At 56.6% G+C, this 24,486-nt stretch overlaps 2 protein-coding genes across 3 annotated transcripts; both read right to left on the bottom strand.

The window, feature by feature from the left end:
* Nucleotides 1-286: 286 nt before the first annotated feature.
* HNRNPL (heterogeneous nuclear ribonucleoprotein L) lies at nucleotides 287-16,436 on the bottom strand. Of its 2 annotated transcripts, XM_072920844.1 has the most exons (13): nucleotides 16,153-16,434; nucleotides 14,403-14,521; nucleotides 14,063-14,300; nucleotides 13,020-13,105; nucleotides 12,158-12,254; nucleotides 11,124-11,196; nucleotides 6,411-6,482; nucleotides 5,061-5,353; nucleotides 3,794-3,915; nucleotides 2,540-2,741; nucleotides 1,645-1,702; nucleotides 1,433-1,528; nucleotides 287-784 (listed from the first exon to the last, which is right to left on the bottom strand). In XM_072920844.1, the coding sequence occupies exons 1-13, from the start codon at nucleotides 16,387-16,389 to the stop codon at nucleotides 726-728; spliced, it is 1,752 nt and encodes a 583-aa protein (XP_072776945.1). In that variant the 5' UTR covers nucleotides 16,390-16,434; the 3' UTR covers nucleotides 287-725. The 2 variants fall into 2 exon arrangements, with proteins under 2 accessions (XP_072776945.1, XP_041568403.2); XM_041712469.2 differs by lacking the exons at nucleotides 287-784; nucleotides 1,433-1,528; nucleotides 1,645-1,702; nucleotides 2,540-2,741 and adding an exon at nucleotides 3,187-3,296 and having other exon boundaries at nucleotides 16,153-16,436.
* A 971-nt stretch (nucleotides 16,437-17,407) lies between these two features.
* On the bottom strand, nucleotides 17,408-23,788 carry PSMD8 (proteasome 26S subunit, non-ATPase 8). Its single transcript, XM_041712471.2, has 7 exons — nucleotides 23,561-23,788; nucleotides 22,592-22,664; nucleotides 21,611-21,713; nucleotides 20,561-20,726; nucleotides 20,106-20,206; nucleotides 19,162-19,273; nucleotides 17,408-18,206 (listed from the first exon to the last, which is right to left on the bottom strand). Exons 1-7 carry the CDS (start codon nucleotides 23,726-23,728, stop codon nucleotides 18,069-18,071), a joined length of 861 nt encoding a protein of 286 aa, XP_041568405.2. The 5' UTR covers nucleotides 23,729-23,788; the 3' UTR covers nucleotides 17,408-18,068.
* Nucleotides 23,789-24,486: the final 698 nt, after the last annotated feature.

Raw genomic sequence — 24,486 nt, 5'->3', positions numbered from 1 at the left:
GTCTGTCGAGGCGGAAGTGGGCGGTGACATGGAGGCTCTGACCGGAAGTTCAGGAAATTCCAACCCCGAACCCCCAAAAATCCTCCCAAAAAAACTCTCAAAATGTTCCGAAAAAAAAAACAACTTTCAAAAAAGTTTAAAAATTTCCAAAATCTTCCCAAAAAAACGTTTAAAAAAACCCCCAAAATCTTCCCCAAAAACCCTTCCAAAACCTCCCCCAAACCCCCAAAATCCCCCCAAATCCCCCCAAAAAAATCCCAAAATCCCCCCAAAATCCCAAATTCGGTTTTTGTTTCCCAAACTCTTTATTGGGGTGGGGGAGGGGCTCTGACCCCTTCGCCTTAAAAATGGGGGGGGAGAGAAGGGGGGGGGGTCTCTGCACCCCCGGCCTTAAAAAAACGGGGTAATGGGGGGGGGTCCCCAGGGGGATTTGGGGTCCTGGGAGGAGATTTTGGGGTCCCCAGGGGAATCCAGGGGGTCCCAACGGGGTCCTGGGGGAATCTTGGGGGTACCAGAGGGATTTTGGGGTAACCCTGGGGGTCCCTGGGGGTCCCAGGAGGATCCAGAGGGTTTTGGAGAGGATCCAGAGGGATTTTGGGGTGATCCTGGGGGTCCCACGGGGGATCCTGAGGGTCCCTGGGGTGATCCAGGAGGGTCCCTGGAGGATCCAGAGGGTTTTGGGGGATCCAGAGGTTTTGGGGTGACCCTGGGGGTCCCCGGGGGGCTCAGGAGGCGTGCTGGGCCGTGGAGAAGCAGAGCTTCAGCGTGTAGGGGTACGGCCCGTCTGGGGGGGGAATAAAGGGGTCAGGGGGGTGGGGCAGCCCCCCAAAACCTTCCCCTGCTGTGGGGCAGCCCCCCAAACCCCTCCCCTGCTGTGGGGCAGCCCCCCAAAACCTCCCCCCGCCAGGGGGCAGCGCCCCAGACCCTCCCCAGCCCCCCAAATCTTCCCCAGCCCCCCAAATCCCCCTCTAACACCCCAAACCCCATCCCCAGCCCCCCAAATCCCCTCCCCAGCCCCCCAAACCCCTCCCCAGCCCCCCCAGACCCCTCCCCAGCCCCCCAAACCCCTCATCAGACCCCTCCCCAGCCCCCCAAACCCCCTCTAACACCCCAGACCCCTCCCCAGCCCCCCCAAACCCCTCCCCAAACCCCTCCCCAGCCCCCCAAACCCCTCCCTAGCCCCCCAGACCCCTTCTCAGCCCCCCCAAAACCCCTCCCAAACCCATCCCCAGCCCCCCAAACCCCTCCTCAGCCCCCCAAATCCCCCTCTAATCCCCCAAACTCCATCCCCAGCCCCCCAAACCCCCCCCAGACCCCTCCCCAGCCCCCCAAACTCCATCCCCAGACCCCTCCCCCAGCCCCCAAACCCCTCCCCAGCCCCCCAAACCCCTCCCCAGCCCCCCAGCCCCCCCCCAGCCCCCCGAGCCCTCACTGGGGTTCTTCATCTGGAAGTGGTTGAGGAAGCCGAGGGTCTCCAGCGCGTCGCTCTTGGAGTCCCACTCCAGCAGCCCCGAGGAGCTGCGCTCACCTGGGGGGTCAGGGGTCACCCAGGGGTCACCCGGGGGTCAGCCGGGGGTCAGGGGTCAGCCAGGGGTCACCCAGGGGTCAGCCAGGGGTCAGGGGGCCCCAGCCCCCCACACTCACTCTTGCCCGAGAACACCTTGACCGAGGACGGGCGCTTGACGCCGAGCTCGTCGCAGATCTGGGGGGAAATTTGGGGGTCAGGGGGAATTTGGGGGGTTGGGAAGGGGTTTAGGGGGACTTGGGGGGGTGGGAAGGGGGTTTGGGGGGGATTTGGGGGCTCAGGGGGTGTTTGGGGAGGGGTTTGGGGGGGAAATTTGGGGGGATTTTGGGATTTGGGGAGGGGTTTGGGGGGATTTGGGGGCTCAGGGGGTGTTTGGGGGGGGTTGAGGGGAAATTTGGGGGGGATTTTGGGGTTTGGGGAGGGGTTTGGGGGGTCAGGAGGGGTTTGGGGGGGAAATTTGGGGGGATTTGGGGGCGTTTGGGGGGTCAGGAAGGGGTTTGGGGGGGAAATTTGGGGGGATTTGGGGGTTCAGGGGGTGTTTGGGGGGTCGGGAGGGGTTTGGGGGGAAATTTGGGGGGATTTGGGGGTTTGGGGAGGGGTTTGGGGGTCGGGGGTTCAGGGGGATTTGGGGGTTTGGGGGGGTCTGAGGAGGGGCCTCGGAGGCTGAGGCAGAAGAGGAGGATGAAGAGCAGGATGTGGAGGAGGAGGAGGAGGAGAATGAGGAAGGGCCTGAGGCCCAGAGGCTGAGGAGGAGGAGGCTGAGGAGGATGAGGATGAGGAGGAGGATGAAGATGAGGAGGAGAAGGATGAGGATGAGGAGGAGGAGGATGAGGAGGAGGATGAGGATGAGGCTGAGGAAGAGGAGGCTGAGGATGAGGAAGACAAGGCTGAGGATGAGGATGGGTGTGTTAAATGAGAAGCAGGAGGCCGAGGCTGAGGCTGAGGATGAGGAGGCTGAGGCTGAGGAAGACGAGGCTGAGGACGAGGAGGAGGAGGAAGAGCGGGCGCGGGCACCTCGTAGAAGTTGTCCTCGGTGACGTCGAGCGGCGCGTTGAAGAAGTGCAGCACGTTGCTGGGGTGCTGGATGCGGTTCTTGGCCGCCTGCTCGGGCGTGGAGAAGCGGTTGTTGCGCGAGCCGCTGAAATCCTTGTAGCTGCACGAGCCGTCCTCCAGCCCGTAGGACTGCCCCGGCATGATGGCGTGCTGCTTGGAGACGCTGGGGGGGAAAATGGGGAGAAAACGGGGAAAAACGGGAAAAAACGGGAAAAAACGGGGAAAAAATGGGTCAAATAGCCGAAAAAAACACAAAAATCCACCCAGAAACCACCCCCAAAACCCCCCAGGACTGCCCCGGCATGATGGCGTGCTGCTTGGAGACGCTGGGCAGGGAAAATGGGGAAAAAATGGGAAAAAACGGGGAAAAAATGGGAAAAAACAGAGAAAAAATGGGAAAAAACGGGGAAAAAATGGGAAAAAAATGGGTCAAATAGCCGAAAAAACCACAAAAATCCACCCAGAATCCACCCCAAAAACCTCCCAGGACTGCCCCGGCATGATGGCGTGCTGCTTGGAGACGCTGGGCAGAGAAAATGGGGAAAAAACATGAAAAAATGGGAAAAAACGGAGAAAAAATGGGAAAAAATGGAGAAAAAATGGGAAAAATCGTTAAAAAAATGGTCAGAAAATGACAAAAACACCAAAAATCCACCCCAAAATCCACCCCAAAAACCCCCAGGACTGCCCCGGCATGATGGCGTGCTGCTTGGAGACGCTGGGCAGGGAAAATGGGGGAAAAATGGGGAAAAGTGGGAAAAAAACAGGTCAGAAAATGACAAAAACCCAAAAATCCACCCCAAAAATCACTCGGGGACCCCTAAAAATCACTCAGAGACCCCCAAAAATCCCTCAGAGACTCCCCAAACACCGACCAGACGTTGAGCTTCTGGCCGAACATGAAGTTGTTGTTGAGGTGGGTGATGGTGGGGACGGGGTCGGGACCACCAGGGACGCCCCAAATTCACTCAGATACCCCCAAAATTCACTCAGGAACCCCCAAAATGCCCCAAAATCCCCCCAAACCCCCCAAACACCGACCAGACGTTGAGCTTCTGGCCCAACATGAAGTTGTTGTTGAGGTGGGTGATGGTGGGGACGGGGTCGGGACCACCAGGGACACCCAAAATCACTCAGACACCCCCAAAAATCACTCAGATACCCCCAAAATGCCCCAAAATGCCCCAAAATCCCCCCAAAATCACTCAGGCTGACCAGACGTTGAGCTTCTGTCCGAACATGAAGTTGTTGTTGAGGTGGGTGATGGCTCTGTCCACGGCGTAGCCATCGGCCATCTCCACCATGGCCGCGCCCGGCTTGCTCTTCATGAACTTCACCTGCCGCACACGTGAGACACACAGGTGAGACCCACAGGTGAGACCCACAGGTGAGACAGGGGACAGGTAAAGGGACAGGGGAGACCCCACAGGTGAGACCCACAGGTAAAGGGACAGGGGAGGCACAGGTGAGACCCCACAGGTGAGACCCGACAGGTGAGACCCGACAGGTGAGACAGGGGACAGGTGAGACACGGGGACAGGGGAGACAGGGGACAGGGACACGTAAAGGGACAGGTGAGACAGGACAGGTGAGACAGGGGAGGCACAGGTGAGACACAGGGACAGGGGCACTGGGACAGGTGAGGGGAGACAGGGACAGGTGAGACACAGGGGAGGGACAGGTAAAGGGACAGGTGAGACACAGGGACAGGTAAAAGGACAGGGGAGGGACAGGGACAGGGGCACTGGGACAGGTGAGACAGGGACAGGGGCACTGGGACAGGTGGGACAGGAGAGAGTCAGGGACAGGGGAGGGACAGGGGAGACACAGGGACAGGGGACAGGTAAAGGGACAGGTGAGACAGGGACAGGGGAGGGACAGGGACAGGTGAGGGGAGACAGGGACAGGTGAGACACAGGGGAGGGACAGGGACAGTTGAGGGACACAGGCAGGTGAGGGACAGAAGGGACAGGGACAGGGGAGGGGCACTGCGAGAGACAGGGACAGGTAAAGGGACAGGTGAGGGGACACCTGGGACAGGTGAGGGACACTGGGACATGGCACAGGTCTCCTGCAGGATCCCCCAAACCCCCCCAGGACCCCCGCCCACCATCTCCACGTTCCCGTAGAGGCAGAAGACGTTGAAGACCCTGTCACAGCTCACCTTGGCCTGGTCCAGCCCCACTGAGGACCCCCCAAACCCCCCCTAAACACCCCCAAACACCCCCAAACCCCCCCCAAATCACCCCCAGCCCCACTGAGGACCCCCCAAACCCCCCCTAAAGACCCCCAAACCCCACTGGGGACCCCCAAACCCCCCCCAGGACCCCCGCCCACCATCTCCACGTTGCCGTAGAGGCAGAAGACAGGTCCAGGTTCCCCAAATCCCCCCTAAAACCCCCCCAAGTCACCCCCAAACCCCACTGGGGACCCCCCAAACCCCACTGAGGACCCCCCAAACCCCCCCAGGACCCCCGCCCACCTTCTCCACGTTGCCGTAGAGGCAGAAGACGTTGAAGACGCGGTCGCAGTTCATCTTGGCCTGGTCCAGCCCGTAGACCATGAGCACGGGCGAGTCGGCGTGGGGGCCGTAGTCGGGGGGCGGCGGCGGGGGGGGCGGGGGGTGCCCGTACTGGGGCCCGTAGCGCCCGGGACCCCTCCGGTGCCCCCCGCCCACCGGCGGCGGCCCCATGCGCCGCCCCTCGTAGTGTGGTGGGGGTGGGCCGTAGCCCTCGTCGTGGTAGTGGCCGTGGTGGTACCCGCCGTGGGGACCCCCTGGGGGGGGAAAGAGAGAAAATTGGGGAGAGGGACCCCAAAATTGGGGAGATGGACCCCAAATTGGGGAGATGGGACCCCAAAATGTGGGGAGGGGGCTCACAGCCCTTGTCGTGGTAGTGGCCGTGGTGGTACCCGCCGTGGGGACCCCCTGGGGGAGAGAGACCCCAAAATTGGGGAGATGGACCCCAAATTGGGGAGATGGGACCCCAAAATGTGGGAGATGGACCCCAAATTGGGGAGATGGACCCCAAAAATGGGGAGATGGACCCCAAAATTGGGGAGATGGACCCCAAAATTGGGGAGATGGGATCCCAAATTGGGGAGATGGGATCCCAAAATTGGGGAGATGGACCCCAAATTGGGAAGATGGGATCCCAAATTGGGGGGAACGGAGATCAGGGTGAGTGGGGACCCCAAAGTGTGGGGAGGGGGGGGGGAGAGTCCCCTGCCCCCCCAAACCTGCCCCCAGCCTCCCCAAATGAGCCCCCAGCCCCCCTAGAACTGCCCCAATTCTGCCCCCAGCCCCCCAAAATTCCCCCCAGCCCACCCAAAACTCCCCCCAACCCCCCAAACCTGCCCCCAGCCCCACCAAAGGTCCCCCAAACCCTCCAAATGAGCCCTCAGCCCCCTAAACCTGCCCCCAGCCCCCTAAACCTGCCCCCAGCTCCCCTAAATCTGCCCCCAGCCCCCTAAACCTGCCCCCAGCCCCCTAAACCTGCCCCCAGCCCCCTAAACCTGCCCCCAGCCCCCCTAAACCTGCCCCCAGCCCCCTAAACCTGCCCCCAGCTCCCCTAAACCTGCCCCCAGCTCCCCTAAATCTGCCCCCAGCTCCCTAAACCTGCCCCCAGCCCCCTAAATCTGCCCCCAGGCCCCCTAGAACTGCCCCAAACCTCCCCCAAGCCCCTCCAAACCTCCCCCCAGCCCCCCAAAAGGTGCCCCAAACCCCTCCAAAAGGTGCCCCTAGCCCCACCAAACGAGCCCCCAGCCCCCCAGATCCCCCCAGCCCCCCAGATCCCCCCCAGCCCCCCAGATCCCCCCAGCCCCCGTGCCGTACCGTACTCAGCCGGGTGGTCCCCCAGGAGGGGCGGCTGCCGCTGCCGCTTGTTGGGGTTCCCACCGGGGTCTCCTGGGGGGACACGCCGGCTCAGGGGGGGCACGGGGGGGGTCACAGCCCCCCTGACCCCTCCCCCACCCCTGCAGAATTTGGGTGCCCCCCACACCCCCCCCAAGATCAGCACAAAGAGCCCTCAGGGCGTTAATGAGCCTGTTAATCGCTAATTAGGGTTGGTAATTAACAATTTTTGGGGGTGAGGGGGGTCAGGACGGACCCTGGGGGTCAGGACGGGGAGGGGGAGGGGGAGGGGTCAGGATTGGGTTCAGAAAATGCCGTTTTGGTCAAATCCTCCCTCCTGGAGAGCTGGAAGGGTTTGGGTGGAAAAGAGCAGGAAAAAGGCAAAACTCAAACCCCCAAAGAGGCAAAGAGGAGAGGAGAGAGGGGAGGGGGCTACTTACAGATCCCGGGGGGGCAAAGAGCTCCTTTGTGCCCCCCGAGGGGGCAGGGGGCTCCTCTTACCGCGGCGGCTCCGGCGCGCCCCGGCCCCTGCGGCACAGGGGACAGTCACCAACGGGCCCAACGTCCCCAAAAGGGCCCCGAGCGCCCCAAAACGGGCCCCGAGAGTCACCGAAACGGCCCCAGAGTCACCGAAACGGGGCCCGAGCACCCCGAGTTCCCCGGGGGTGGTGCTGGGATGTTCCTCTGGGATGGTCCTGGAATGTTCCTTGGGGTGTTGCTGGAATGTTCTTGGGGTGTTCCTTGGAATGTTCCTCAAGTGTTCCTTGGAATGTTCCTTGGAATGTTCCACAAGTGTTTCTTGGGATGTTCCTCATATATTCCTGAGGTGTTCTTGGGGTAGGTGTTCTTGGGGTGGGTGTTCCTGGAATGTTCCTGGGATGTTCCTGAGGTGTTCTTGGAATGTTCCTGAGGTGTTTTCGGGGTGTTTCTTGGGGTGTTCCTGGAAATGTTCCTTGGAATGTTCCTCAAGTATTCCTTGGAACGTTCCTGGGATGTTCCTGAGGTGTTTTTGGGGTGTTCCTTGGGGTGTTGCTGGAATGTTCCTGGAGTGTTTCTTGGGGTGTTCCTGGAAATGTTTTTGGAGTGTTCCTGGAAATGTTCCCAGGGTGTTCCTGGGAATGTTCTTGGAGTGTTCCTTGGAATGTTCCTGAAATGTCTCCTGGGATGTTCCTGAGGTGTTCTCAGGGTGTTCCTTGGAATGTTCCTGAAATGTTCCTTGGAATGTTCCTGAAATCTCTTGGGATGTTCCTCAAATGTTCCTGAGGTGTTCTTGGGGTGGGTGTTCCTTGGAATGTTCCTGAAATGTTCCTGGGATGTTCCTGAGGTGTTCTCGAGGTGTTGCTGGAATGTTCCTTGGGGTGTTGCTGGAAATGTTCTTGGAGTGTTCCTGGAAATGTTCCCAGGGTGCTCCTGGGAATGTTCCTTGGAATGTTCTTGGGGTATTCCTGAAATGTTCCTTGGAATGCTCCTTGGAATGTTCCTGAGATGTTCCTTGGGGGTGTTGCTAGAATGTTCCTTAGAATGTTCCTTGGAATGTTCCTGGAAATGATCCTTGGAAATGTTCCTGGGGTGTTGCTGGAATGTTCCTCAAATATTTCTTGGAATGTTCCTTGGGATGTTCCTGGGGTGTTCCTGGAAATGTTCCTGAGGTGTTCCTGGGAATGTTTCTTGGAGTGTTCCTTGGAATGTTCCTAAAATGTTTCTTGGAATGTTCCTTGGGGGTGTTGCTAGAATGTTCTTGGGACTGTTCCTGGAAATGTTCCTTGAAATGTTCTTGGGGTGTTCCTGGAATGTTCCTAGAAATGTTCCTGGAATGTTCTTGAAATGTTTCTTGGAATGTTCTTGGAGTGTTGCTGGAATGTTCCTTGGGAATGTTCCTGGGAATGTTCTTGTGGTATTCCTGAGCTGTTCCTGGGGTGTTCCTGGAATGTTCCTTGGGGGTGTTGCTAGAAACATTCCTTGGGGTGTTCCTGGAATGTTCCTGGAATGTTCCTGGGGGTTCAGCCCCGCCCCCAGCCCAGATCTGGTGGATTTGGGAAGTTTCCCAAATAAACATAAATAATAAATTTCAGAAAATACTGAAATGTGATCTGGGAGCTGAGGGAATTCCTGAAACCATCAGAAATGGCCTTGGATGTGAGAAATTCCTAAGAAGACCCAAAAAAAAATGGTCTTGGACAGGAGAGAATTCCTGAGAACCCTGAGAACGGGTTCAGGGATGTGAGAAAGTTCCTAAAAGTGCTGGAATTGGGTCTGGGAAGTGAAAGAATTCCAAAAACCATCAAAAACGGTCTTGGATTGAAAGTGTGGTGAGGGAATTCCTAAAAAACCCCGAGGAAACGGTCTGGGAAGGGAGAGAATTCCTAAAAATGACCAAAAACGGTCTTTGAAGGAGAGGTACGGTGAAGAATTGCTAAAAAAACCCCAAAAATAACGACCTGGAAGTGAGGAAATCCCTAAACCCCATCCCCAAAACAAGAATGGAAGAGGGGAATTCCTAAAACTCACCCAAATCAGCTCTTGGAAGTCAGAGAATTCCTAAAAAAAATAATCTTGGAGTGGAGCAGGCTGTGGAAACGCCTAAAACCCACCAGAAATTCCCAAAACCGCCCAAATCGGGTCTTGGGAAGGAGAGAATTCCTAAAAGCAAAGCTCGAGGACGCCAAATGCGCTGAGAGAATTCCTAAAAAAACCACCAGAATCGGGTCTTGGAAGTGAGAGAATTCCCAGAAAGTGTCCTTGGAGTGTGTCCATGCTGCTGAATTCCCAAAAATCACCGGGATCGTGCCTTGGGAATGGCAGAATTCCCAGAAATTAAAAATTTCCTTGGAGTGGAACCACAGAATTCCCAAAAAAACATCGGAATTGGGTCTTGGAAGGTGCAGGAAGTTGGTGAAACTCGCCCAAATTGTGCTTTTGGAAGTGCCAAAATTCCCAGGAAATGCTCTTGGGTTGTGCTGATGTTGAGAGAATTCCTAAATTTGCCCAAACTGTGCCTTGGGAATGAAAGAATTCCCGTGAAATACTCCCGAGTTGTGTTGATGTTGAGAGAATTCCTAAAATTCACCCAAATTGTGCCTTGGAAATGAGAGAATTCCTGAAAAATGCTCTTGGGTGGTGGTGATGAATTCCTAAAATTCACCCAAATTTTGCCTTGGAAATGAGAGAACTCCTAAGGAATATTCCTGGATGTGTCCATGTTGAGAGAATTCCCAAAAACCACCGGGTTTTGTGCCTTGGAAGTGCCAGAATTCCCATGAAAATCTCTTGGGTCGTGTTGATGTTGAAACAATTCCTAAAAACCACCGAGCTTTGTGCCTTGGAAATGAGAAAATTCCCAGGAAATGCTCTTGGATTGTGTCGATGTTGGAAGAATTCCTAAAATTCACCCAAACTGTGCCTTGGAAATGAGAGAATTCCCAGGAAATGCTCTTGGGATGTGTTGATATTGATAAAATTCCCAAAAACCACCAGGTTTTGTGCTCTGGAAATGAGAAAATTCCTAAAAAATGTTACTGGATGTGTCCATGTTGAGAGGATTCCCAAAAACCATCAGATTTGTGCACTGAAAATGAGAAAATTCCTAGAAAATGTTACTGGGATGTGTCCATGGTACAGAATTCCTAAAAACCACCGGATTTGAGCCTTGGAAATCAGAGAATTCCTAAAAAATGTTCCTTGGATGTGTCCATGTTGCTGAAATTCCCAAAAACCACCGGGTTTGTGCCTTGGAAATTTGAGAATTCCTAAGAAATGTTCTTGAGGTGTGTCCATGTTGCTGAAATTCCTAAAATCCACCCAAACTGTGCCTTGGAAGTGAAAGAATTCCTAAAAAATGTTCCTTGGGTGTGTCCATGTCGCTGAAATTCCCAAAAAACCACCGGGTTTGAGCCTTGGAAGTGAGAGAATTCCTAAAAAAATGTTCCTTGGATGTGTCCATGTTGCTGAAATTTCTAAAAACCACCGGGTTTGTGCCTTGGAAATTTGAGAATCCCTACGGGCCCTGCCCAGATCCCACCGGAGGAGGCGTTTTTTGGGGTGAGTTTTGGTTTTTTTGGGGAATTTCCTCGCCGGGAGGTCCCACTGCTGCTGCTCGTGGTGGTTTTTGGGGCTTTTCCCGGGGCTCTGGAATTTTCTCTCCCGGATTTTTTGGGGGTTTTTTGGCCCCCCCCACCCCGTGTGGTGTGAGGAGGAGGAGGAGGAGGAGGAGGAGGAGGAGGAAGAGGAGGGGGCGAGGCTGAATCAGAGCCGGCGAAGGCCAAACCCCCCCTGGGCCCCCAATTTTTTGGGAAGGACCTCCCCAGTTTTTAGGCAGGATCCCCCAAATTTGGGAAGAACCCACCCAATTTTTGGAAGGACCCCTGGGACCCCCCAGCTTTTGGGAAGGACCTCCCCAATTTTTGGGAAGGATCCCTGGGACCCCCCCAATTTTGGGCAGGACCCCCTGGCCCAGGTGAGCCCTGACCACGCCCCCCCAGTGACCCCAAAGCCCCAGGGGTGGCCCCAGGGGGGTGTGGGGGTAGGGCGGGTCCCAGGTGTGCCCAGGTGAGCTCAGGTGAGCCCAGGTGTGCCCAGGTGAGCCCAGGTGTGCCCAGGTAAAGCCAGGTGAGCTCAGGTGAGCCCAGGTGAGCCCAGGTGTGCCCAGGTAAAGCCAGGTGAGCTCAGGTGAGCCCAGGTGTGCCCAGGCTGCCTTACCTGTCCCGCTCAGGTTGGGGTTGGTGTAGTCCCAGGTGTCCTGGTCGTTCTTGAACACGTTCAGGCGGCTGGGCTGGGGGAGGGGCACAGGGGGTTGGCACCTGCCCACCTGTGCCCAGGTACCTCCAGGTGTATTCCCAGGTGTGCCCAGGTGTTCCTAGGTATCCCCACGTGCTCCAGGTGTGTTCCCAGGTATCCCCAGATGTTCCCAGGTATCCCCAGATGTTCCCAGGTCTATCCCCAGGTGATCCCAGGTGTATCCCCACATATCCCAGGTGTATCCCCAGGTGTCCCAACATGTCCCAGGTATCCCCAGGTGTGCTCTGGTGTACCCCCAGATGTTCCCAGGTGTCCCCAGGTATATCTCCAGGTGTTCCCAGGTGATCCCAGATGTTCCCATGTATCCCCAGATGATCCCAGGCCTACCCCAAGGTGTGTCCAGGTATGTCCCAGGTGTTCCCAGGTGTATCCCCACATGTTCCCATGTATCCCCAGATGTGCCCAGGTATATCCCCAGGTGTTCCCACATGTCCCAGGTGTTCCCAGGTGTATCCCCAGGTGATCCCAGATGTTCCCATGTATCCCCAGGTGTACCCCCAGGTGTTCCCATGTATTCCCAGATGTGCCCAGGTGTATCCCCAGGTGTTCCCACATGTCCCAGGTGTTCCCAGGTGTATCCCCAGGTGATCCCAGATGTTCCCATGTATCCCCAGGTGTATCCCCAGGTGTTCCCATGTATTCCCAGATGTTCCCAGGTGTATCCCCAGGTGTTCCCACATGTCCCAGGTGTATCCCCAGGTGTTCCCACATGTCCCAGGTGTATCCCCAGGTGTTCCCATGTATCCCCAGATGTGCCCAGGTGTATCCCCAGGTGTCCCCACATGTCCCAGGTGTATCCCCAGGTGTGCCCATGTATCCCCAGATGTGCCCAGGTATATCCCCAGGTGCTCCCACATGTCCCAGGTGTATCCCCAGGTGTGCCCACCCACACGTCCCCTCCCCAGGTGTGCCCAGGTGTGCCCAGGTGCGCCCACCTTGGCGTACTCGATCTTGAGGGTGCAGCAGCCCGAGTAGATGTCGGCGCCGTTGAGCGAGGCCTTGGCGCGCTGCGCGCTCTGCACCGAGTCGAACGTGCGCGCGTCAAGGAATTCCAGCGGGATTCCGGGAATCTGGGAACTCCCGACGCATTCCGGGAATTTGGGGAACCCCCAGTGGGATCGGGATCAGGAATTCCCAACGGGGTTTGGGGAATTTGGGGAATTCCCAAGGAGATTTCGGGGAATTCTCAATGGGATTCGGAAAATTTGGGGAATTCCCAAAGGGCTTTGGGACTGGGGGGAATTTCCAAGGAGACTGGGATTGGGGGATTTCAACGGGATTTTGGGAATTTGGGGGATTCCCAATGGAACTGGGGGAATTTGGGGAATCCCTGACAGGATCTGGGGAATTTCTGACGGGATGTGAGGAATTCCTGACAGGATCTGGGGAATTCCTGATGGGATTTTGGGAATCCCTGACAGGATCTGGGGAATTCCTGATGGGATTTTGGGAATCCCTGACAGGATCTGGGGAATCCCTGATGGGATTTTGGGAATCCCTGACAGGATCTGGGGAATCCCTGACAGGATCTGGGGAATCCCTGACATGACCTGGGGAATTCCTGATGGGATTTTGGGAATCCCTGATGGGATTTGGGGAATTCCCGACAGGATTTGGGGAATTTTGGGATCTCAAGAGCCAGGTGGGGCCACCCGATGGGTTCCGGGGAGCTCGAGTCCCTTGGATCCCCGTTCCCGAGGGGAATTTGGGGCGCTGGGATTTAGGGGAGCCCCCCAGCCCCAAAACCCCGAAAAGCCCCGAAAAGGCCCCAAAAAGCCCCCGCGGGCACTGGGATATTCCACCATGGCCTGCACGCCGTTCTTGCGGAAGATGACGATGCGCTGCACCGGCCCGCAGGGGTTGCAGATGGTGTAGAGCACGTCCTGGGGGGAGCAGGGGGGTCAGGGGCGCCCCAAAACCCAAAATCCCAACCCGGGACCCCAAAATCCAACCTGGGACCCCAAAACATTCACCTGGCAGCCCAAACACCCACCCGGGAGCCCAAAAATACAGCCCAGGAGCCCAAAACCCAACCCCGGACCCCAAAACGCACCTGGGAGCCCTAAATCCAACCTGAGACCCCAAAACCACATCCCAAGACCCCCAAAACCGAGCTAGGACACCCCAAAACCCCACCCACCATGATGATGGAGTAGATGGGGTTGAGGATGGTGAAGAGCAGCACGAGGTTGGTGACCCCAAACCCCAGTGAACCCCAGTAAACCCCAGTAAACCCCAATAAGACTCCACTAAACCCCAGTAAACCCCAGTAAATCCCAGTAAATCCCAATAAACCCCAGTAAATCCCAATAAAACCCCAATAAAACCCCACTAAACCCCAGTAAATCCCAGTAAACCCCAGTAAATCCCAGTGAACCCCAGTAAATCCCAATAAAACCCCAATAAGACTTCACTAAACCCCAGTACACCCCAGTAAATCCCAGTAAACCCCAGTAAATCCCAATAAACCCCAGTAAATCCCAATAAACCCCAATAAGACTCCACTAAACCCCAGTAAACCCCAGTAAATCCCAGTGAACCCCAGTAAATCCCAATAAAACCCCAATAAAACCCCAATAAACCCCGGTATAACCCTGCTGACCGTGGTGATGGAGTAGATGGGGTTGAGGATGGTGAAGAGCAGCACGGGGTTGGTGACCCCAAACCCCAGTGAACCCCAGTAAATCCCAGTAAATCCCAATAAACCCCAATAAGACTCCACTAAACCCCAGTAAACCCCAGTAAATCCCAATAAAACCCCAGTAAATCCCAATAAACCCCAGTAAATCCCAATAAAACCCCAATAAAACCCCAAAAAAACCCAGTATAACCCTGCTGACCGTGGTGATGGAGTAGATGGGGTTGAGGATGGTGAAGAGCAGCACGTTGTTGACGCCGCGCGCGTCGTCGCTGTCGCCGGGCCGCGAGATCTTCTGGCTGGTGGAGTAGTTGACGAAGGCGGGGTGGCCGGCGAAGTAGATCTGGTTGTCGGCCGCGTAGTTGACGGCGTTGCAGGCGCCCAGGATGTCCTCGAACTCCACCAGGGCCTGCCGCTTCTTCGGCATCACCACCACGTAGCTGGGACAGGGGACGTTGTCACCGTGGTGGTGGTGTCATCGCTCCATGGTGTCACCACCCCTTGGTGGCACCAACCCCACACCGTCCCCTCCCCATCCCCACCTGATGGGCCCGAACTCCTGCAGCGCCTCCACCAGGTCGGCCTCCACGATGCCGTCGATGAGGCCGCGGATGTGAACCACGGGCGACGCCGGCGTCTTGTGGGGGTCCTCGTAGTTCTCCTGGGGACATTGAGGGCTTGGGGACGTCCCCGCTGGGTTTGGGGACACCCTTGAGGGGTTTGGGGACACCCTTGAGGGGTTTGGGGACATCCCCTGCTGGGTTTGGGACTTCCCCATTGGATTTGGGGACAGCCCTGCTGGGTTTGGGGACATCCCTGAGGGTTTGGGGACAGCCCTGCTGGGTTTGGGGACACCCTTGAGGGGTTTGGGGACATCCCCTGCTGGGTTTGGGGACAGCCCCAGTGGGTTTGGGGACATCCCCATTGGATTTGGGGACACCCCCAGTGGGTCTGGGGACATCCCTGAGGGTCTGGGGACATCCCTGAGGGTTTGGGGACACTCTTGAGGGGTTTGGGGACATCCCCTGCTGGGTTTGGGACTTCCCCATTGGATTTGGGGACACCGAGGGCTTGGGGACATCCTTGTGGGGTTTGGGGACACCCCCAGTGGGTTTGGGGACATCCCTGAGGGCTTGGGGACATCCCAGTGGGGTCTGGGGACACCCCCAGTGGGTTTGGGGACATCCCTGTGGGGTTTGGGGACACCTCCAGTGGATTTGGGGACATCCCTGAGGGCTTGGGGACATCCCAGTGGGTTTGGGGACAGCCCTGCTGGGTTTGGGGACAGCCCCAGTGGGTTTGGGGACATCCCAGTGGGTTTGGGGACATCCCCAGTGGGTTTGGGACTTCCCCATTGGATTTGGGGACACCCCCAGTGGGTTTGGGGACACTGAGGGTTTGGGGACACTGAAGATTTGGGGACACTCCCCGACCCTGCAGCTTTGGGGTCAGGCCAAGGTAAAACGGGACCCCTGCACCCCTTAAACTTTAACTTCCCTAAAAATGAGCGTTTTACACTCAAAATATTTGCTCTTCCTCACTGTTTACCCCCCAATATTTGTTCCCTCAGCAATGATCCTTTCCCTCAGCATTTTTCCCCAATATTTATCCCCTCAGAAACTTTTTATTCTTCCTCACTGTTAATCCCCCAATATTTAACCCCTCAAAAAAACACAATTTTTGCCCAAACTCAATATTTACCTCCCTCAAATGGAATCTTTTACCCCCCCTCAGTATCTTCTCCCTCAGAAAAAATCTTTTACCCTCACTCAGTATTTACCCCAAAAAAACTTTTCCTCTCTTTCTGTACTTACTCCCCAATATTTGCTCCTTCAGAAAACATTTTTTATCTTATTACTTATTTATTTATACCCAATATTTATTTACCTCTCAAACGGGATCTTTCCCCCCCCTCACCCCTTCCTGCCATATTTATCCCCTCAGAACTCCCCTCCCCACATTTTTCCCCTCACACAAATCTCTTTTCTTTCCCCCCCTCACACAAATTTTTCCCTCCCTCACACAAATCTCTTTTCCCCTCACACAAATCTGTTTTTCCCCTCACACAAATTTTTCCCCCCTCACACAAATCTCTTTCCCCCCACAAACTCCTCTTTCCCCTTTTTATCTCTCATGAGTTTCCTACACCCCCTCAGCCCTTCCCGCCACTTTTACCCCCTCACAAAGCCTCTTTTACCCCTCAGCCCTCCTGCCCCCTCACAGCAGCTCTTTTACCCCCACAAGGCGCTGTTCCAGCCCCGCTCCCCACACCAAACCCTTCCCCGCTCTCACCGCTCCTCCCGCTCCGGCTCCGCCGCCCGCGCCCCCCGGCCCACCGGGCCCGTGAGGCGGCGCCTCGGCGCTCTCGGTTTTCAGGCGTTTAGGGGCTCTGCCGCCCTCACCACCGCCACCGCCACCGTAATATCGGCCCGAGCCGCCGCCGCCGCCGCCCGTCGCCATCTTCCCCATGTCGGCTCCGCGCCCGCCACTCTCGGCGCCCTGAGGCCCTCGCCACCGCCGCCTCGACATGGCGCCCCGCTCCTCCGGCCCGCCCACGACACGCCCCCATTGGCCCGCCCACGCGTCAATCAAGGCGATCTGGGCATCCCATTGGCCGAGGCCGTTCCCGCCACACCCGCCACGCCGCGCGCCGTTGTGATTCGCTCGGCCACCACGCGTCTATTGCTCCGCTGAGCTGCCCATCAGCGCCTTCCTGAGAACACCATTGGTCGCCGTGCGCAACGGTCCGCCCGCCCACCGCGCTGATTGGAGGATCGGCTGCCTGTCAGGGCGAGGTCCCGCCCTTCTTCTTGTCCAACCCGCAGATCCCGCCTCCCTCTTCCCACAGCGCCCTTCGGCCGCGGTGCCCCCGCCACTGCCGCCACAAGACGTCGTTCAACATCACCCGGCCGCCATTGGCTCATGCCGAGGAGCCCCGGCCTCTGCTCTCGCCCACCGGGCATGCCGCTCATTCATTGGCTGAGCCGCACGTCCATCAACGCCCACGCCCTCAGCGGCGCGCTCTGATTGGCCGACTTGCTGAGGTTTTCGCTTGGGATTGGTCGGCGCGTATGGGACGTTACCGGCTCCTCAGAGTTGCTGCGGGAGCTACTGGGAGGGCACTGAGGTTAACTGGGAGGGCACTGGGGGGAACTGGGGTTAACTGGGAGCACTGGGCCTTCCTCCTCCCGTCCGCACGGCGGCGCCCTCCCTCCACGCCTCATCCCAACCCCGCCTCTCGCACACTCATTGGTTGGAGAAGAGGGCGTATAGCCAATCACCGCTCTCCTCTCATTCCCGCCATTCGCCACCCAATCATCTCCGCCCTTTCATACGCGCCGGTCACATCTGCGCGCCTTTTTTTGCTGGGGGAGCGCCTCGACCAATCAGCGCGAGGCGCGGGGGCTCTCAGCCAATCAGGAGAGAGTGGGCGGGGCTTCGTCGTGAGGGGAATTCGGGGGTCCCGAAGCCCCCCAGGAACGAAACGGCCCCAATATTACCCAAAAATGCCCCAAAAATGCCCCAAACCGACCCAAAACTACCTCACTCCGGCTCCAGCACTTTATTGGAACAACATCTTGGCGTTCATATTTTTGGGGAGGGGCTCAGCCCCCCGGGTTCTGCCCAAAAAGGGGGTGCCTGGGACGGGGGGGGAGGGGGGTCTTCAAACCCCCCCCAAAAACCCTTTGAAATCGTTAAACTCACAAGAATGGGGAAATGGGCGTTAAAAGGGGGATTTGGGGTGGTCTGAGGGGGGTTTGGGGCTCCTGCATCGAGACTCCCCCAAAAATGCAACAAATTGGAAGAGAAAATGGGAATAAATGAGGATTTCGGGGGTTTCAGAGAGCATCAAGACCCACCAAAACTCCTTTTAAACATTTAACCGCCCCCAAAAAGCCATTTCAACCCCAAAAACGCAATAAAATAAGAGAAATAAGGAGAACAAACAGAATTAGGGGAGATTTTGGAGTGGGGTCCTAATGTGGGGACCAGAATAATCTTTGAACAGTTTTGGATGGGGTTCCATCCAAAAAGAAAAAAAAAACAAACAAGGAAAAACCACTTTAAACGTTGGAAATGGCCAAAAACCATGGAAAACGGCCAAAAAACACAGAAAAAGGGACAGAAAAAGGCAGGGAAAAGGCGGAAAAAAAACCCACAAAAAAAAAAAAAAGGGACTAAAGAGGCAAAGGAGGAATTTGGTGTTTTCAGACGATCATCTCCAGCTGCCGGGCGTACTCGATCACCTGCGTGGCCAACTCCGTCGAGGGGATCGGGGGGTCCTCGGCTTTCTGCTGCCGCCCCCCAAAACTGTAATAGTTGGAGGGACCCAGCACCCAGCCCCGCTGGGGATAAAAGGGGAAAAAAAGGGATAAAAATGGGTTTGGGGTGGGTATTGGGGGGTTTAGGGTGGGTATTGGGGGGTTTGGAGGGGATTTGGAGGGGTTGGGGCAAATATGGGGGGGATTTAGGGGGTTGGAGTGGGTTAAAGAGGGTTTGGGGTGGGTATGGGGGGGTTTGGAGGGGATTTAGGGTGGATTTGGGGGGATTGGAAGGGGTTAAAGGGGGTTTAGAGGGGATTTGGGGAGGTTGGAGGGCGTTGAAGGAGGTTTGGGGTGGGTATTGGGGGGGGTTGTGGGGTTTGGGGTGGATTTTGGGGGGTTTGGGAAAGGTTTGGGGTGGGTATTGGGGATTTGAGGGGGCTTTGGGGTGGGTATTGGGGGATTTGGGTGCATTTTGGGGGGATTTTTGGGTATTGGAGGGGGGGTTGGGGAGATTTCGGGGGGATTGGAGGGAGTTAAAGGGGGTTTGGGTGGATATTGGGGGGGTTTAAAGGGGATTTGGGGGATTTGGGGTGGGTATTGGGGGGTTTGGTGTGGATTTTGGGGGGTTTGGGAAAGGTTTAGGGGGATATTTGGGGGCTTTCAGGTTGTTTGGAGGTATTTCAGGTTTGAGAGTGTTTGTATTTCGGGGTGGTTTTGAGGTGTTTCAGGGCGTTTTTTTGGGGCATTTTTGGGTATTTCAGGGAATTTCAGACCGTTTTTTGGGGTGATTCTGGGGCGATTCACACCATTTTCAGGGTGTTTCATGCCATTTTTGGGATATTTTGGGGTGTTCCACACTGGTTTCGAGGTATTTTGGGGTGTTTCTGACCGATTTTGGGGTGTTTCTGACCGGTTTTGGGGTGTTTCTGACCGTTTTTGGGGTGTTTCTGACCGATTTTGGGGTAGTCCTGACTGATTTCGGGGTGTTTCTGACCGATTTCGGGGTGTTTCTGACCGTTTTTGGGGCGCCCCGTACCTTTTTGGCGTAGTCGGTCATCTTGCGGGGCGAGCTGAAGAAGAGGATCCGCGCCGCCTCGGGGAACAGGATCCGCTCGTAGGCGGCCTCGATGCAGCCTGCGATCTCGTCCCTGGGGGGGAATTTTGGGGCATTTTAGGGCAATTTCGGGGGTCTCGGGGGGATTTGGGGGTGTTTCGGGGGGATTTTGGGGGAGTCTCAAAGGGATTTGGGGGATTTTTGGGGTGTTATCGGGGGATTTTTGGGGGGTTTGAAGCCTTGATGCAGCCCGCGATCTCGTCCCTGGGGGGTTTGGGGGGTCTCAGGGGGATTTTGGGGGATTTTTGGGGGGTTTGGGTGTGTACTGGGGGGTTTGGGTGGAATATCAGGGGGGTTGAGGAGAAAATTGGGGGATTTTTGAGGGGTTTGGGGGAATATCGGGGGGTTTGAGAGGGAAATTGGGGGATTTAGGGGGATTTCAGTGGGGGTTTTGGTGGTTCTGAGGGGATTTTGGGGGGTTCTGAGGGGAAATTTGGGGGTCCTGAGGAGAATTTTGGGGTCCTGAGGGGGATTTGGGGAGTCTTGGTAGGAAATTTGGGAAGGGAGAGGGGAAATTTGGGGGTTCTGAGGGGATTTGGGGGTTCCTGAGGGGGATTTGGAGGTTCTGAGGGGATTTGGATGGGTTCTGAGGGGATTTTGGGGGGTTTGATGGCACAATTGGGGGTTTGAGGGGGGTTTGGGGGGTCAGAGGGGATTTTGGGGTGATTTTGGGGGATTTTGGGGTTGCAGACCTGCTGGTGTCCAGCAGGATGTCGATGAAGAAGGTGCAGCTCTGCCCAGTGAGGGGTTTGGGGTGGTTTCAGGGCGGTTTTGGGGGTATTTCAGGGGGGATTTGGGGTTTTGGGGTTCCAGGGTGATTTGGGATGGATTTTGGGGTGATTTTGGGGGATTTTGGGCTGCCTGACCTGATGGTGTCCAGCAGGATGTCGATGAAGAAGGTGTAGCTCTCTGCTGGGATGTTGCCCTTGGCCAGGAACACTTTGTTGTAGCTGCCCTCCATCAGGTACTGGGGACAAAAAACGGGATAAAACACCCTGAAAATCCCATAAATCACCCCAAATCCCCCATAAATCACCCCAAATCCCCCATAAATCACCCCAAACCTGCTCCAGGGACACGGGGTGCCGGATGAAGAGGTTCCCCTGTTCCCAAATCCCCCATAAATCACCCCAAATCCCCCAGACCTGCTCCAGGGACACGGGGTGCCGGATGAAGAGGTTCCCCTGATCCCAAATCACCCCAAATCCCCCATAAATCCCCCCAAATCCCCCATAAATCCCCCCAAATCCCCCATAAATCACCCCAAATCCCCCATAAATCCCCCCAAATCCCCCATAAATCACCCCAAACCCCCCCAGACCTGCTCCAGGGACACGGGGTGCCGGATGAAGAGGTTCCCCTGGATGTCGGGCGCCGGGAGCCGCTCCAGCTCGGTGTGGAACTCGGCCACGCGGTTCTGGGACAGCAGGAACAGCAGGTTCAGCCCCAGCAGCTGGTGCCGCGACGCCGACTCGGGCAGCTCCTCCCTGAGAGATTCCGGAACGTTCTGAGGCTTCTAGAACCTTCTGAGGGGTTCTGAGCCCCCCACAGACCCCCACAGTGACCCCCAAATCCACCCTGAGACCCCCAAACCCATCCTGAGCACCCCCAAACCCCCCCCAGCTCCTCTATGACGGGGTTCTGGAACGTTCCAGGAGGTGCTGAGCCCCCCCAAACCCCCCCAGAGACCCCCCAAAGTCCCCCTAACCCTAAACCTGAGCTCCCAAACTCCCCAAAACCCCCCAGAGCCCCTCAAAGCCCTCAAGAACTACCCCAAAGCCCCCCTAACTCTAACCCAGAGACCCCAAAGCCCCCCAGAACCCCCCAAATCCTAACCCAGAGACCCCCAAAGCCCCCAGAACCACCCCAAAGACCCCCAAACCCTAACCCAGAGCCCCCCAAGCCCCCCAGAACCCCCCAAACCCTAACCCAGAGCCCCCAAAGCCCCCCAGAACCACCCCAAAGACCCCCAAATCTTAACCCAGAGCCCCCCAAACCCCGTCCATAGCCTAACCCAGATCCTCCCCAGAGACCCCAAAACCCCCCAAACCCCCCAAACCCTAACCCAGAGCCCCCCAAAACCACCCCAAAGACCCCCAGAGCCCCCCAAACCCTAACCCAGAGCCCCCCAAACCCTCCAAACCCACCCCAAAGACCCCCAGAGCCCCCAAACCCTAACCCAGAGCCCCCCAGACACCCAAACCCCCCCAAATCCCCCAGAACCCCTCAAAACTCCCCCAGACCTCCCCCAAAACTCTCCTCAGATCACCCCAAACCCCCCCAAAAACACCCCAACCCCCCCCAACCCTACCCCAGACCCCCCAAAATCCCCCAGAGACCCCAAAATCCCCCCAAAATCCCCCAGACTCACTTGTAGTCGAAGTAGTAGCACTTGAGCTGGGCCATGTAACGCTCGAAGGAGGGAATGTCCTTCCTCAGGATGCTCCACTGGGCTCCAATCTCCAAAATATCCCCTAAAAATGGACAAAAATCAAATAAAAATGGGAAAAAATGGGAATGTCCTTCCTCAGGATGCTCCACTGGGCCCCAATCTCCAAAATATCCCCTAAAAATGGGCAAAAATCAAATAAAAATGGGAAAAAATGGGAAAAAATGGGAATGTCCTTCCTCAGGATGCTCCACTGGGCTCCAATCTCCAAAATATCCCCTAAAAACGGGCAAAAATCACATAAAAAAGGGAAAAAATGGGAATGTCCTTCCTCAGGATGCTCCACTGGGCTCCAATCTCCAAAATATCCCCTAAACATGGGGAAAAAACACCAAAAAAAAGGGAATTTGGGGTTTGGGAAAGGTTAGGGGGGATTTGGGATGGATTTGGGTCAGATTTGAGGAAAATCTTGCAGAAAGTCGGGGCCAATTTTTGGGAATTCTTGGGGGGATTTTGGGGGACTTTTCGGGAATTTTGGGAGGGGGTTTGAGGTGTTTTTGGGAGAATTTTGGGGAATTTTTGAGGAGGTTTTTGGGGGGGGTTTATGAGAGGATTTTGGGGAATTTTGGAGGTGATTTTGGGGGGATTTTTGGGGTGCTTTAAGGAGATTTTTGAGAGGATTTTGGGGTGTTTCTGGGGGATTTTGGGGGGGATTTTTGGTGGGATTTTTAGGGTGTTTTAGAGGAAGTTTTGGGGTGTTTTTGGAGGATTTTTGGGGGTGTTTCTGGGGGATTTTAGGGGATGTTTTCAGAGTGTTTGGGGGGATTTTTGGGGTGTTTTTGGAGGATTTTTAGGAGTGTTTTTGGGGGATTTTAGGGGATGTTTTCAGAGTGTTTGGGGGGATTTTTGGGGTGTTTTTGGAGGATTTTTGGGGTGTTTTAGGGGGGATTTTGGGGTACTCACGGGCCAGGATCAGCTGCTGTTTGGTCATGGCGGAGCCGGAGGTCGGGAGGAAGTTCAGGTCCAGCAGAGCCACCTGGGGGGGTTTTGGGGGGTCCCTGAGGAATTTGGGGGATCCTGGGGGGGTCTCTGTGCCCCCCCCAGCCCCAACCCAACCCCTTCATTAAAGGTTTGGTGTTAATTAATGGCTCAGAGTTAATTAATGGCTTGGGGTTAATTGGTGTTGACAGGAAAGGACACAAATGAGGGGGGGGGTTGGGACACCCCAAAAATCCCCAAAATCCGGGAACCCCCCTCCCAGCCACCCCAAACCTCACGAAATTCCCATAAATCCCCCAAAATCACCCTCAAACCCCCCAAAAAATCCTCCAAATCACCCCTCAACACCTAAAAATCCCCCAAACCCCCCAAACCCCCCAAAACCCTCTCAGCGTCCCCCCAAAATCCCCCAAATCCTCCCCAAACCCTTTCAGCCCCCCCAGACCCCCTCACTACCCCCAAAATCCCCCCAAACCCCCCCAAATCCCCCTCAAAGCCCCAAAACCCTCCCACATACCCCCAAATCCCCTCAAAACCCCACAAATCCCCCCCAAACCCCCTCGGCCCCCTCCAAATTCCCCAAAATCCCCCCAAAACCCCCAAATCCCCCTCAAACCTCTCCAATTCCCTCAGTCCCCCCAAATCCCCCTCAAACCCCCTCAGCCCCCCCAAAACCCCCCGGAATCCCCTCAAACCCCCGAAAACTCCCCCAAATCCCCTCAACATCCCCCTCAGCCTCCCCCAAAAATCCCCCGAAACCCTCCAACCTTCCCAAAGTCTCACAAACTCTCCCGAACCCCCCAAAATCCCCCTCAAAACCCCCCAAAATCCCCCTCAAAGCCCCCAAACCCTCCCACATGCCCCAAAATCCCCTCAAAACCCCCCAAAATCCCCCTCAAACCCCCCAAAACCCCCCCGCTCCCCTCCCCTCACCTTCAGCCTGCCCAGCGCCTCCCCGCACTTGGCCAGGTTGGGGCTCTTGCGGCCCCACTCGCCCTTGAGCTGCTCGTAGAGCCCGGCCGCGGCCCTGAGGCCTCCCCCGGGTCCCCCCGGGCCCGTCCCGGTCCCGGTCCCGGTCCCGGCCCCGTTCGGCACCGCCATGACTGCGCGCAACGCGACACTGCCGCGCCGCCCCGCGCGCTTTACGGCTGTCACCCGGCAACGCGCCCCGCGCCGTACGGCACCGCCCAGACTAACCCTAACCCGCGTTGCCACGGCAACGGCAGCGCACCGCCCAAACCCAGCGCGTTTTACGGCGTCGCGCTTTACGGCCCACCCGGGCGTATGTGTTACCATGGGGACGTGGCGGTAACCATGGCAGCGAGCGCTTCGCGGCGGCGCTTTACGGCGGTTCTCTCCCCTGAGGGGGCCCCGCGGATTTTGGGGGTCCCCAGGACCGTTTTGGGGTCACCCAAGTGATTTTGGGGTTCCTGAGGTCTTTTTGGGGTCGTCGAGCTGATTTTGGGGTCCACAAGATTGTTTTGGGGGTCCCGAGGGTGATTTGGAGGTCCCCGGGCTGATTTTGGGGCTTCCAGGCACATTTTGGGGTCCCCGAGTCGATTTTGGGGCTCTCCGGGCGTTTTTGGGCACTTCCGGGCCGGTCGCCATGGCGACGGCCGCGCTTTGCGGCAGCCGCTTCCTTTGCGACGTGAAAGCGGCCAAAGGAAAGGGGGCGGGGCAAGAGGAGTGACGTCACTCCGTCTCCTGTTGGGGGAATGACGTCACCTATAGGCGTGTGACGTCACGGGGTCCCTGGTTCTCACTCACAGCCGGGGCCGAATTTGGTTTTTTTTTTTGGTGGTTTTTTTTTTTAAATTTTTAATTTTGGGGTTTTTTTTTATTTTTTGATTTTTTTTTTG

The sequence above is a fragment of the Taeniopygia guttata genome, chromosome 34 (genome assembly GCF_048771995.1).
Source record: "Taeniopygia guttata chromosome 34, bTaeGut7.mat, whole genome shotgun sequence".
NCBI lineage: Eukaryota > Metazoa > Chordata > Aves > Passeriformes > Estrildidae > Taeniopygia > Taeniopygia guttata.
The sequence above is the reverse complement of the archived record's forward strand: the minus strand, read 5'-3'. Positions and strand labels throughout refer to the sequence as shown.

Coding starts and splice junctions, on each gene's coding strand:
- HNRNPL (XM_072920844.1), bottom strand. CDS start 16,389: ATGTCGAGGCGGCGGTGGCGAGGGCCTCAGGGCGCCGAGAGTGGCGGG. Junction 11,197..12,157: donor TCAAGATCGAGTACGCCAAG/GTGGGCGCACCT, acceptor CCCCTCCCCCAG/CCCAGCCGCCTGAACGTGTT. Junction 785..1,432: donor CTTCCAGATGAAGAACCCCA/GTGAGGGCTCGG, acceptor TTCCCCCCCCAG/ACGGGCCGTACCCCTACACG.
- PSMD8 (XM_041712471.2), bottom strand. CDS start 23,728: ATGGCGGTGCCGAACGGGGCCGGGACCGGGACCGGGACCGGGACGGGC. Junction 22,665..23,560: donor AGGCGCTGGGCAGGCTGAAG/GTGAGGGGAGGG, acceptor AAACCCCCCCAG/GTGGCTCTGCTGGACCTGAA. Junction 19,274..20,105: donor ATCCTGCTGGACACCATCAG/GTCAGGCAGCCC, acceptor ATTCCCCCCCAG/GGACGAGATCGCAGGCTGCA.